General features: G+C 31.1%; 1 protein-coding gene across 2 annotated transcripts; it reads left to right on the top strand.

Annotated features, from left to right (window-relative positions):
- The first annotated feature begins 52 nt into the window (after positions 1-52).
- LOC107461821 (uncharacterized) lies at positions 53-13,536 on the top strand. Of its 2 annotated transcripts, XR_008009637.1 has the most exons (11): positions 53-203; positions 323-384; positions 474-623; positions 747-923; positions 1,217-1,429; positions 1,618-3,323; positions 3,661-3,726; positions 3,807-3,876; positions 4,089-4,802; positions 6,179-6,407; positions 13,125-13,536. XR_008009637.1 is itself a non-coding variant. In XM_016080376.3 (10 exons), exons 1-9 carry the CDS (start codon positions 83-85, stop codon positions 4,764-4,766), a joined length of 3,243 nt encoding a protein of 1,080 aa, XP_015935862.3. In that variant the 5' UTR covers positions 53-82; the 3' UTR covers positions 4,767-4,802; positions 6,179-6,571. The 2 variants fall into 2 exon arrangements, 1 of the variants encoding a protein (XP_015935862.3); XM_016080376.3 differs by lacking the exon at positions 13,125-13,536 and having other exon boundaries at positions 6,179-6,571.
- Positions 13,537-14,394: the final 858 nt, after the last annotated feature.

A 14,394-nucleotide genomic window follows, 5' to 3' on the forward strand; every position in this document is an offset into this window, starting at 1 on the left:
TTGGAATTTATGGCCTGGAATCACGTGCAGATGGCATTTATGGCGGCTGCTATACACCGGACTGCTCAAAGTCTCCCTCTTCATGCCACCAAGGCATTTATGGAGGAGGCAAAGCAAGAGTTTGACCGGATGTAGAGCTGCGCAAGCCTTGAAGTGCTTGGGCTTCATGATTTATCATCCTTCCATTGTGTCCTCACTTCCACGTATGTATTATCTGCTTCTACGACAACGGTTCAACCTATCTTATTCATAGTATATCTGATTTTGGTACTATGCCATGATGCATGCAACATTGCTTTTCATCTTTTTCTTTGTCTTGCAGCGGATGATGTCAATTTGGTATTAGAGTCACTGTCCAAACTTATTACAACCACTAAATTAAAGGCTAGTTTGATATCCATTTCACTCTTTATGGACACTTTTTTTCAGTATTTTAACCCTGTATTAAATTATTCTTGTTGCTGCTGGTACAGTCTGCTTGTAATTTAGGGGTATGGTGTATATCTGTTCAACAGTCAGGAGAATCGTGTCTTGCTACTCACTTCCATTCTTTGTTACTAGCAATTGTTCATGCCTTGGACAACCCAATGGGTTCTTTGTCAACAACATTTGAAGCTACCCAGGTAGTGTTGTTCCCTTTCTTTTAACTAGAAATGTTTTTATAGATTCTTGAATGTTATATCTCAGATTTATCTGGAAGTGTAGAAATTTCATTGAACACTCATATTTGAGTCTTCTCGTGACAGGCTGTAATGAAGCTATGTGGTCAACTAAGTGAACAAATGAGAGACTCATCCCATATATGGGCTCCTCCAATATACAGAAGACTTCTCAGCACAGATAAGAGGGAAAGGGATGCCTTGGAACGATGTCTATTGAAGGTCAAAACTTCAGTCATTCCTCCTTCCTTGGATCTCTCGAAGGTACCAAAAACCGCATCTGATATCAATATAAAGTAGTGAATCCGCAATATCGTTACATGACAAGCTCTTGCTTGTTATGACTTAAGCCGTATTGCTGTCATTGTGCAAGTGATTTATAACACAATATCCTGTGAGAAGGAAAACTTGTGATGGATCTTTTTCCCTTTTATAAATTAATTATATCATTATTTATTATATGTGTTTATGCCGCTAGACATTTCATAATTAGCCAATATCTTCAAGGATGTTGTACTGGCTTTGATCTCATTAATTGCTTTCTTCATTTTCAACAGGTTCTTGTCAAAGATATGAAGTTAAATCTGCTTAGTGGGATGAAGAAATTGTTAGATAAGGGTATGAAGATTCAAGTTATTCAAGCATGGGGATGGTTTATCCGAATGCTTGGATCACATGCTTTGAAGACTAGACAATTAGTTAATGACTCACTGAAAATTCCTGAATGTACATTTACAGACCTTGATCCTCAAGTTCAGATTGCTACACTGGTAATATTTTTGAGATGCTTTATTATGTCATCCATGATTCATAGGGATGGTTTATGTGGGATAAAGATTGTCCGATAGTTTAAGTGACATAAAGTGGCTTAAAGATATCATTTTGACATTTGAAGACTAGTTATTGACATCATTCCTTGATTATAGCTTATGGGACCTTTCAAGTGTGTTTTGTGCAGGTTGCTTGGGAAGGTCTTATCGATGCTCTTGTTCACTGCACAATGTTAGATCCCAATAAAAATACCCCAGCCAAGGAAAATCATCTTCAAAAACAACATTCATTAGAAAGGAACAATTGTGATGTCCAAGCAAATGGTTTTTCCAAGAGCATAAGACTAATAATGACCCCATTGAATGGCATTATGTCTAGTAAGTGTGATATATCAGTCCACTCATCATGCTTGAATACATGGTGTTATTTGCTTCATAAGCTTGAAACTTCTATCAACGAACCCTCATTGATAAAGATGGTATTAGAGCCTATTTTAAAAGCAATATTTCAGAATGGACCTGATAGCAAGAGCATCTGGTTGTGGGGGCTGGGCCTAGATCTGCTCAGTGATTGTATCTCACAGAAGTGTAGGGATGTCCTCTGCCAATCAACTAACCAGTTCAGAGATAGAATCTTTGAAACTGGGCCTTCTCTATCTGCCAAATGCTCTTGGAAGCTTCACCCAATTAGATGGTTGCCATGGGATATCAGTCAATTGGATTTTTTTCTTAGTATGATTTCTGTTCTCATTTGTCAAGCATCAAGACCAACAGTGACTTCTGATCATAGAAGTCTTGTTTATGATGCTGCCTTAAAGTTATTTACATATGTTTTAAAAGGAGTCAAACATGATTTGGAAAGTACATCTACCAATTATGATGGTATTATGTTGTGCTTGAAATCAATATTAACATTCATAAAAAATGTATGCGAGGATTTATGCACAGATGGCACTGAAAAGCATGATCTGTACTACATTTCCATTCGGTTTATAGAAGTTGTCACAAAGGAATTAGATTCTTTGATCTTGGGATCTCCTCTCTACAAGTTTTCTTTAGACCTAAAGTACATTGGTGGCACACAATCAGGTGATCGCAATGAACACCTAAATTTTAGTGTCAGTCGTGTTTCTTATATGGATAAGGTTTCTCCAATGGTTTATTTGATAGCGGTTTACTTCCATATGCTGGACTGGTTAGCAATGAATTCTTCTCAATCAGACTGCAAGCCGCAAAGAAGCTCTGAGTATTTTAAATTCATATTTTCTTCAAGTGATTCCCCAGACAATCTACTTACTTTTGTTGGCTTCTTGTACAAAGATGTTCGACCAATTCACTTAAAAATATGGATAACATTGGCTGAAGGATTGAATGGCTGTGCACGTGATCCAAACTGTAGGTCTCTACGGGTAGCCATGTCTGATAGTGCTGCATATTCTTCAATATGCCATCTTTTAATTTATCCCATTGTGGTACACACTGAAACTGCAAGATTGACCTTGTCAAATGCTGGTGCCTCTTCAGAGAATTATAAAGTATTACTAGAAGAAAACCCAAGGCTTGACCTTGTTATTCAAACATGGATATCGCTTTACGAATCTCTTAGTGCTTCAGGCTTCGGATGTTCAACAACCACCAATTTTTCTGGAGATCTGTGCACATTGTTAACCAGGTGCCTTGATGATAGCATTGACATGGCTGAGAGCGGCGTTGAACTTCATTTGAAATGCAATGATACTGATCTTGGTATCCTTCATTTATCTGGCAATTTCATGATATGCATTCTTGACCACATTCAGACTTCAGAATTAGTTTCAGAAACAGAAATAAGTAACACTGACCGTGAGAGCAAAATTCTCTGTGGCATAAATAACTGCTTAAAACTTGCTGCTAGGTAAGTCTTAAGAGCAGTATTGTTATGAGTATACGATGTGCAAGAACAGTATTATTATGAGTATACGATGTGCTTCTGTAGAAGTTGTATATTTGTTTGTTTGTTACTGGTTCCAGTCTTTCTTCCGCGAAGTAATTGTAAAGTTATGTTTTTGATTCTTAAATGAAATTAAATTATACAAGTTCTATTTCAACTTCGATTTAGTTATTCTATAGCTTCATATATTTTTGTCCATTCTCTTTTGTTAATTATACAGGGGCCTGTTTTGTGAATGCTGAGATTATGATGATAACATCAATGATTTAGTAATTGATCGTTTTCATGTGGCATTTCTCAGGTATATGAATTTGTTGATGAAAACGGTGGTGATAGACCCACTGCCTGGTTTTGTTGGGACCTCAAGGTTAGTCAATTTAAGTTGTCTCCTCAATGTATGCTTGGTTGGTCGATGCCTAACTTATTTCACTCTCACATGAATTGCAGAGTATCTTCTGCATTAGCAAATTTCATTAGCCGCCTTCACTGGAAGCAAGATATTCTTCTTTTTCTGGAGGTTTGTTGTTTTACTTCTTTCTATTATGTATAATCATTAGTGTAGTCTTAGACTCTCAACTTGGAAAGGTGAGGGACTACCTACCCGAACTTTATATCCCCAAATTTGACAATCAATATAGTAAGTGGATTTCTTTTGCGTAGAACACCACCATTACTTGAATTTTCCATCCTGCTTGACTTGTATATAATATACCATATACTTGGTTGCAGATTATTTCCTGTCCACTACTTCAATGGCTATCAAATATGGTAAATCAGGATGAAACAACAAATGAGCAACTCCAACATCTGTGGAATGAAATTTTAAGTTGTTTAAAAAGAAGTCAACCTCCAATGAACTTTGGTTCCGCTTTACTCAGACTTCATGAAACCTTGTTTGAAAAAACTCTTGATCATCCATATCCCTCCATTTCAAAACCAACCATCACATTTTGGAATTCCACGTTTGGTCAACAAGTTATTCTAGATTTCCCACCGAATCTGCTCTCTGTCCTCGACAGACTATCTAGGAATGGGAAATTAAAACTCCAGAAGAGAAGCCTACCACCTCTTCAAAAATGTCATTCCTCTAAGGAAGTCAGTGGCACTCTGCCAGGATACCAGGTCACTGCAACACATAATAGGACATCTAAGAGAATTGAGTTAGTGCCGGACGCACAAAAAGATGCATCTCCTTTGAGTGTTAAGAAAAGGAGATTAGAACTGACTGAGCATCAAAAGGAAGTGAGGCGAGCGCAGCAAGGAAGGGAAAGGGATAGTGGAGGACATGGCCCTGGAATTAGAACTTACACTAATGCTGATTTCTCTCAAGGGCTTGATGAATCACAAGAAAGCCAGGAAATAAGAGACTCAGAAGCCATACTGCAGATGTTGAGGAAAACTATTTAGTTACCTCAGTGCTGAATTGCATTGGCACTAAAACAGGTACGAATGTCTAACTTTCTAATTGGAAAGAGTAAAACTTATCTCAGCTAATGCACATGCACCTGGTGCTTGGTTAACCATTACTGTCTAAATATTAATCAATGGCAGAAGGGAGCTTTATCAAACATAAATTGTGTCATAATTGTGCTTATAACTCCTCAAATAAATCTACGTACGGTAATAATTATATCAGTTTGTTTAGGTTTAACAATGACGGGTTGAATTATTAATTCTTAGTGACTGGTAAAACAAATCTAAATTCGTAGTGTGTTCAGGACTCGTTACCGTTAGTGGAATGAAAGCTCTTTAATGTGCAGACCTATTGTGAAAAGTGACCTTTCAAGACTGTTAAAGTAGACATTTAATTAAAAATTATGCAAAAAAATCCAATATAGACTTATTGTATATTAGTAGATATTGAACTTTTGATTGATTATTAAAGCTCCAAATCTGATTGACATGTCTCCTTAGTGGCTGTCCAAGAATAAATTGTCATCAGGATTAGGGTTTTTTGCCAACCGCACTCCGCCTCTGAATTGGCCCTGTCTAGTTGATGCTCTCAAAAAACCCTAACTTCTCAAACCTTCCAAAATGGAGAACATAAGAATAAATTGTCATCATTTATATAACTACACTCGCCGATGAATCATAATCCAAGTACTCTAGATTGGTCCACAGTTGCACCCACCTGCGTCATTTTCAAAGGTACACAAGTCTTTGCATTTGGAGCATAATGAAAAAAAAGAAAAAAATCCACCAACAACCAGGGCTGTGTAAAAAAATCCAGATTCTATATTTAAATCCAATTCAAACAAAACCATTTGAAAAACACCCATTTTAAATAAAAAAAGGTCTAAATCGAATTGTATTTATTTTATAATTTGGTTTTTAAATCAAAATCATTTAAACAATTTCAGATCTAGATCCGAAATAAAAAAGGTTAAAATATATTTTTTGTCCTTAAAATTTAACAAAAGTTTCAAAAATATCCCTAAGTTTTATTTTGTTTTAATTTTGTTCTAACAGTTTTCGATTTGTATCAAATATACTCTCGACGGTTAATTTTTCAAAAAATTTAAAATCAATTCAACAATAATTTTATAAGAACAACCCTCAACACAAGCAAATCAAGCATAATTTTTATGCATTATTGTTAGTTTGGTCTTAAATTTTTTAAAAATTTAGCCGTCAAAAGTATATGTGATGCAAATCGAAAACTTTTGAGACAAAATTGAAATAAAATAAAACTTAAAATTATTTTTGAAGTTTTTGCCAAACTTCAAGGTCACAAAATATATTTTACCCTAAAAAAATATTAATTTGAGCCCGTTCACACTTTACACAGCCTCTCTTCAACTGTGTCGTTTTTGCCGCAGCCCCAGCAGAGCAGACAGTTGCCGCCACCACCACAAGCACGTTGCTTTTTTGGTCGTTCCTCTGTTGTTTTTGCTCTTGCTGCTGTCGTGTACGCCTCTTTCGACCATCGCTGCGCTGTCGCTCTGTTCTGCTGTCTATTGTTATGCCGTTCACTGCTCTTTCCTCACCATGACTCTCGCTCTCTGGAAGCCCGCTTGGCGTTGCAAATTCTAGCCTTTAAGGACCAAGGTTAGTGCCTCTTTCAGAATCTCAATAGAAATCTCCGCTACAATGTTATAATCATGTTTCACCACCGTACATTTCATCACTCTCTGGAAATTATACAAAACATTAAATTCCTTTCCCACTAGATATTTTTTCTGTGTCACTCTAATTTCATATGGAATCTTTCTAATTCCAAATTAAGAACAATGTTGTTTGTTCATTGTTTTGTTTCCTCTTAGTGATAGAAAAATTGAATTGAGATGCTAAACGACCAAACCAAAAAAGAACAATATTCTAAACAGAAAATCAGTTATTAATAAATTAATTCCATGAGAATACTGTGTATCTCTTTTAAACTTTGCAACTGCTATCTCTATCTAATAAATACTACAAAGCAGTGAAGACATGCTAAGAGGCCAAGCATTGGTCCAGACTCTTAAGTTTTAGACACAAACTAAAAAATCTTACACTATGGATAACTGAATTTTAAAATTAGTTGTATGTTTATTTAATTCCATGATCTTGATTTCATTACATTTTTTATACTTTTGTTTGTGTTGTGATTTTGATATTGTTTTCTTTAAGCATTTCTCATAATTTCCTATTAGGCGAGGCTCTCAGGTTTGATAAATATAAAAAAAAAAAATTGAAACCATTAATATCAAGCACTAGTAGTGTGGATAAGTATAAACCATTTCACATTTTTAGTTTGATGATTTTTTTATTTTGTATAATACTGAGTGTTATATATTAAATTTATTGTCTTCTTATAGTATTATATTTGTCTAATTAAATTAAAAAAAGAATTGACACTGAAAAAAGAAATAAGTTAGCTTATTAATATTCTCCTCATATGTAGAACAAGATGACTGATAATAATATTTAACCATCTTTTTTAATGTCAAATATTAGTAAAATCAGTCAAAATTAGTCAGTTGTTTAAAATTATTTTAAAGTAGAAAATACTACAAAAAGAAGATTAAATATAAATATTATGATAATTTAATAAAATATGGAAATGAAACCAACTCAATAGGTAGTCATTTAAGATGTAAGCATAGTACTCTTAAATTTGACTAAGAGAAAGCTTGAAAGATATTTGTGGAAATATTTGTTGGGAAAGAATTACCATTTTATTTTGGTGAGAGTCTAAAATTCTAAAGATTTTTGTATGCCTTAAAAGTAACATTTAAAGTTTCTTTACGTATTTCGTTAACATGTGACATTGAAGTTCTTTATGTTAAAGAAAGGATGAAGTTACAAGATTTTTTTTCAATAAATTATGATAGAGTATGTTTAACAACTAATACTTGAATTTCAATTTAAAATTTTATTTATATGAGTTTGACAACACACTTTGTGAATTTAGATTGAAAATTATATAAAAAATATTTCATTTTTGTCAAATGACAAACTATTTAGGAGAGATTATAAGAGTTACAATTAAAATTTGTTTGAGTAATTAGAATTTAAATTGGATATTTAGTGTGACAGTTGATAATACACCGTTTAATGATGTTACAATTAAATTTTTAAAATAACGATTTAAGTTTTTAAAATAGTATTGTTTTAAATAATAAATTTATTTATATAAGGTGTTATACATATATTCTAAACTTAATGGTAAAAAAAATGTTAAAATAATTGATGAATTAGTTTTGAGAATTTATAGTGCGTTAAAATATGTCATATTTTTTCAATTAGAGTCGCTAAAAGTGTGTTGAAATAAGAAAATTTATTATAAACATTTACTTTGTATGAATTAAGTGAAATTTTACCTTTTAAATATTAGAGATAACTTTAAAGCACTATAAAAGCATTTGAATCGAGAAAAAGCAGAGAAATGTGTCTTTACATTTAGATTGGGAGTATATTAGGTTAATTGTACTATTTTTGCGAATCTTCTAAACTAAAAGCACACCTCTCCCTTTTTCTCAATTCTTATGTATATGTGTTGTCCTTCAATGCAAATAATTTAATGTTTTGTGGTGTTTTAAAATTACATTTAACATTGGAAAGGTATTGTTTTACCTAGTTTCAACATTTATATGAGGCAAATTTTTATACTGAATTTTTTTTAGTTCAACACACTTTTAAAATTTAGTGACTTTAGATGAGAAAATCTGACATATTTAACCGTATTAGGAATCTTCAATATCGATTCATCAATCTAATTAACCTTTCTTTTACAATTAAATTTAGAATATGGGTACAATACTTTATGTTAATAAATTCATTATTTAAAATGCTATTTTAAAAATTTAATCGTTGTTTCAGATATTTAATTGTGATATCATTAGACGATGCATTATCAATTGTCACACTAAATACTTGATCCAAATTATTTAAACAGAATTTAATTGTCGTTTCTATGATCTCTCCTGAATGGCTTGTCACTTAGCAAAAATAAAATATTTTTTTATGTAATTTTCAATTCAAATATACAAAGTGTAATGTCAATCTCAAATAAGTAAATTTTGATTTGAAATCTAAGGATCAATCATTAGACATATTTTACCATAATTTGTTTGAAAAAAAATCTTGTAATTTCATTTTTTTAATATAAAAGCCTCCAATGTCATGTGCTAATGTAGTTCAAAAAAAATTTTAAATCTTACTTGTAATATATACACAAATCTTTAAAATGTCTGACTCTCAACAAAGTGAAATAATAACTCTTTTCCAATAATCTATATTCGGTATGACCGTTGTTTCTCTTTTGTTTGAATCATTGTCAAGATTTTACTTGCATCTTAAATGACTACTCATTAAGCAAGTAAGTTCAATTTTTATATTATATTAAACTACTATAATATTTACATTTAATCTTATTAATAACGTTTTCTATTTAAATATAATTTTAAATAACTGACTGATTTTTATGAGATGGTGAAAAAGATAATTGAATATTATTGTTATCAGTCATCTTGTTAGTCATCTTGTTCTGCATATGATATAAGAAGAATATTAATAATGCTAACTTATTTTTTTGAGTGTCAACTTTTTTTTATTAATTTAAATAGACAAATAGCAAACTCTAAGAAGACAATCAGTATAATAAATAACAATACTAAAGTTTGGTTTGGTAAAATTTTTACTCTTTAAAAATAGTTTATGAAAGTTATCTTTTAAAAAATATTTTTAAAAGCTGCAGCATTTGTGTTTGGTAAAATCAAATTAAAAATAACTTTTAATAAGCATAAACATCACAATTATTTTAAAATAAAAAATTCATAATAAACATAAATATAATAAATAAACTCTTATTTTTTAACTTTAAAATTTTATATAAGTATTATAAAAATTTATTTTATCCTAAACATCATCGTTAAAAATACTAAATTACCTAATTCAAATTTTAGAGACTAATAGTTTAAATATTTACTTAATTGTACTAATATAGAGTTATCATTAGCCAATAATGGCTAATAAAATTTGTATGAAATCCAATATTGGTATTGGATACGTTTATTACCCACCTATATATATTGGTTCACCTTTACAGATCACAAAAAATGGGACACATATCTCAAATAGATTATTCTTATAATTATATATCTATATTTACATATGTATATACATGTTGTTATTATAATTTTGACTATTATTCATGCAAGAAAAATTTTATGATTAGTTTTCATAAACTAAGTCATCTTCTTCACATTTCAAAGAACAGATAAAAAACAAATATAATAGATCTACTGAAAAATACAAAAATTATGTACAAAAAAATAATATAAATAGATAGAAGTTTATACCTAATATGTGATAGAGATATATTTGTGTTAAAATTTGTGAAGATTAAATTAAAAAATAAAAAATATATAAAAACTGTGTTAGAATTTGTGAATGTTAGGATGAGAAGTTAAAAATATATGAGAATTTCAATAGCAATATAATAACAAAAAATATGTGCAAAAAAATAAATAAAATTTAATAAACACAAGCCATCTTTAAAAAAGCTTTTACTTAGGTACTTTTAAAAGCCGCCTCTTAAATTTTTTTTACCAAACTCAAGCCTAAATATAATATAACGTGAAAGATCATCAAACAAAAAAAATGTAAAATAGTCTATACTTATCCACACCATTAAATATTAAAGATTTTATTTTTTATTTATTTATCAAACCTGAGAGCTTTGCATCACACTATCCAAATTATATCACAAACAAAAATATAAAAAATGTAATGAAATTAGTATAGATAATAGATCATGAAATCGAATCAGGATACAATTAATTACGAAATTCAACTATTCATAACGTAAAATTTTTTAATTTATATCTAATACTTGATGTCTGGACAAGTACTTGATCTCTTGCATGTTTTTGTACCTGGTAATATTTATTAGAGATAATAATTTCAGAATTTAAAAATGATGCTTTATATATAGTATTTTTTTGAGCTGAATAATTAGTTTATTTCTTAATAACCGATGTTTTTATCTAGAATATTGTTCTTTTTCTTTGATTTGGTCATGTAATATCTCAGTTTAACTTTTTTACAACTAAGAGAGGAAATAAAATAAAACAATTAGTGAGTAATATTATCTTTAATTTAGAATTAGAAAAAAAATTATATAAAATTAGAATGACTGAAGAAAAAATCTAGTGGAAAGGGAATTTAATACTGTGTATAGAAAGCAAAATTACACATTTACGTGCCATTTCATTTCAGCATGATCATTTAATTTGTTTTGAAATTGAGTCACCTATGGTTTCAATTTCTAACCATAAGTAAAAGTTATGACCACAAATACATATATTTTTAGCGCAACAAAGTTGAATCAAATTAAGATGAAATAATAAGAACACTCATCATCATTCATTGCATATCTGAATCAACCAACAAACCAAAGAAAAAAATATATAGATTGTACCTCCTTCTAGAGGTGTGTATGGATCGGGTAAAACTGAGTTTGATGTGACACAGATTTTACCCGAAATATATATTGGACTTATTTATTAGATTCGAACCCATCCCTAAACCCGATAAAACTTATACATTTTCGGGCCACGATTATATCGGGTAAAAACTGGACCATTAACATTATATTATCTTGATATCTTCTTATAAGTTAGCATCTGAAAATATCCAAATTTTTAAAACTCCAATTATTATTTAACATGGTAAAATTCACTTAGAAAAATATAACAAGAATCAACTCTTTTTAAAAATTAAAGCATAACCATAGTCAATACTAATATTGTCTAATAATACCAAATATTTAAATCAATACAAATAACACAATATTATGCATTAGTTTAAAATTTTATACATTTTAAATATAAAAATTAACTTATAGTTTTATAATAACTAATAACACAAAATATTAAAGTTTATAATACTTAAATTCCACATAAGAATAACTATCATACATCACTAATAACACAAAATTAATATGGTCCGGACCCTATCTGAAATAATGACCGGGTCTATTTTTGAAACTATTACTCGACCTTAAATTCAATAAAATCACACTAAATTAGCTCTTAAAATATTTGAAACCGGACCGAATTTTCGCGCACCTGACTACCTCCTTCATTTATACCCCTAAGCCATGAATAAAAATGGAACTTATATTAGTTCTTTTTTTTCTTACAGCACAACATATTCTCAATAATACATGTCAAAAATCAAAGTAAGGAAATTAAATATCACTAATGTACATATACATACATAACAATGAGAAGAAAATTAAAAAAGCAACCTAGTCTATCTGAAGTTGCATCAATTTCTAGAAAATGATGAAATGCACATTGGTGAGATATGATTATGACCTTGTAGCAGGGATTCTTATTAAGATTTTGAATAAGGCATTAATCTTGATCTTTGAAAACTAGAATTTGTAATGCAAAACGAATTTTTAAAGAACGCAGAAGAATAGAATTGGGTCACGATGAGAAAAGGCGAATGACGAAACAGCAGACGGCAGAATAGAGCAACGGCACAACGATGATCTAAAGAGATGTACGGGATAGCAATAAAACTAGAAGCAGTGGAAGGACGACCAGAAAAGCAACATATTTGTGGTGATGGTGGCAGCTGCATGCTCCAGTGCTGACTACCGCGAAGACAATAAACACCAATGGCAGAGACAACACATTTGAAGAAAGGCTGTGTGAATTGACTCAGAGTCTCGTATTAGAGGTTTTTTTTTTTTTAATTTTGGATTTGAATATATCCGAAATTATTTAAATGATTTGAAATTAAAAGCCAAACTATAAAATAAATACAATTTTGTTTAGACTTTTTTATTTAAAATTAGTGTTTTTTTTCAAATAATTTAGTTTGAACAATTCTGTTAGGAAAACAATGAGAAATTTAAACAATGTGAACAATAAGGTTCGAATTTAGCTCAACACAAAGAAGAAAAAGCAAGAAAATTTTTCAAATTACCTAAATCAAAAAACTCACAATTATTTCAAAAAATTAATCATCTTAATTCTAATTTACTAAAGGAATTCACTCAAACACCCTCTTCTTTTCCAAACCGTTTGTCACTCCACCCTCATCAATCATCCCACCTCTTTGGCATTAGAAGTTGCCTCACCGGCCATCATTGTTCACCCCTATAGCCTCTTCTCCCATAACGGTCGTGGGATCGTCATCAAACAACTATCCACGTAGTTATTAAAATAATTATCCGGCTATCTAGTGAAATGATCATCTAATATGTATTAATTGTATATACTTAACAATCTATATATCTAGTGAATTAAACGTCCAGCATATTTGCAGCGTAGAGAGAGTTGACGGCACACATGGAGACAAGGGAGGAGATCAGGCAGCTTCGGCTAGACGAGGATGTGAATCTGCTCTGTGGGTTTCGAATCCAAACACAGAGCGGTCATAGATGAAAGAGGAAGAGTCGAACCGGTGCGAGGAAAGGTGACATTGATGAGATGTGGCATAGCAACAACAGCGCGACAGAGAGAACAGACGACAGGAACAACGTGCGTTTCGAACGGCGCAACAAGAGACAGCGGTCTGTGGTGGGGCCTGCACGGTCTGCGGCAGGTAACAGTGATAACAAAGACGCACGGGCTGCTCCGGCGCGATATTCCATTGCTCCGGCACGCAAGCGAAACGCGGAAAGACTAGGCGGCGTCGGCTAGGTGATGTCAGACCGGAGAGCAAAAAAGTGCAACAATACCGGAATAACTATTTATTTTACAAATTTTAAAATCTAAAATAAAAAATAATTAATTAATAATCTAATTTATAATTTTAATTTTATTTTTTTTATTCTATTATTCACATTATCTCATTGTTTTTTTTTATATATTTTTCTTAGTTTGAATTGAATTTAAAATTTGAAAATTTTTTGCAAAGCCCTATCCATAAATTCTTGTAAAATTCAAGCCCGGGAGTCTGGACTGAGACTCTAGACTTATCCATACTTTACACCATTCTTCTCCGTTCTAGCCACGCTTCTATTAAACATCTCGAAGCATCCACTGCTCTCCATTTCACCATTTTCGTCCTTTCACTTTTCACTTCTCACTCTATTAGTATTAACTTTTTTAGGATACGAATCTCATATGTCATGAGTCATGTCTGAAATTTCATCTCGTAGCTACATAGTCAAACGGATATTTTCACAATGACAATGTGTCTTTGATAATTACACACATGGTACCTGTTCTTCTGGTAGTATTGGATCCCGATCACGATTGCTATCCTATTCTACTTTCTACACGCGTATGGTCATGGTTAATCCTTAATAGTAGCAAGTCAACAGTATATTCAGTTATGTTACTTGTTGCGTGCTACACTTAGGGTATGTTTCGTAAACATAAAAGAAGTATGTTTAAATTTTTTAAAAATTTTAATTTTTGGTTTAGTAAAATTTTTATTCACAAACGTAAAAATAATTTTGCATTTAAAATCATGTTTACAAGAAATAACAATTTTGAGTTTCTGTATTTTATTAACGAATTTTTAATCATTAACATTCTATCTTTATTTATTTTTTACTAACTTTATCTTTTGTGCATGTTATTGTATT

Source organism: Arachis duranensis, chromosome 1 (assembly GCF_000817695.3).
Source record: "Arachis duranensis cultivar V14167 chromosome 1, aradu.V14167.gnm2.J7QH, whole genome shotgun sequence".
Classification (NCBI taxonomy): domain Eukaryota; kingdom Viridiplantae; phylum Streptophyta; class Magnoliopsida; order Fabales; family Fabaceae; genus Arachis; species Arachis duranensis.

Coding starts and splice junctions, on each gene's coding strand:
- LOC107461821 (XM_016080376.3), top strand. CDS start 83: ATGCCACCAAGGCATTTATGGAGGAGGCAAAGCAAGAGTTTGACCGGA. Junction 624..746: donor CAACATTTGAAGCTACCCAG/GTAGTGTTGTTC, acceptor TTCTCGTGACAG/GCTGTAATGAAGCTATGTGG. Junction 3,877..4,088: donor ATATTCTTCTTTTTCTGGAG/GTTTGTTGTTTT, acceptor ACTTGGTTGCAG/ATTATTTCCTGTCCACTACT.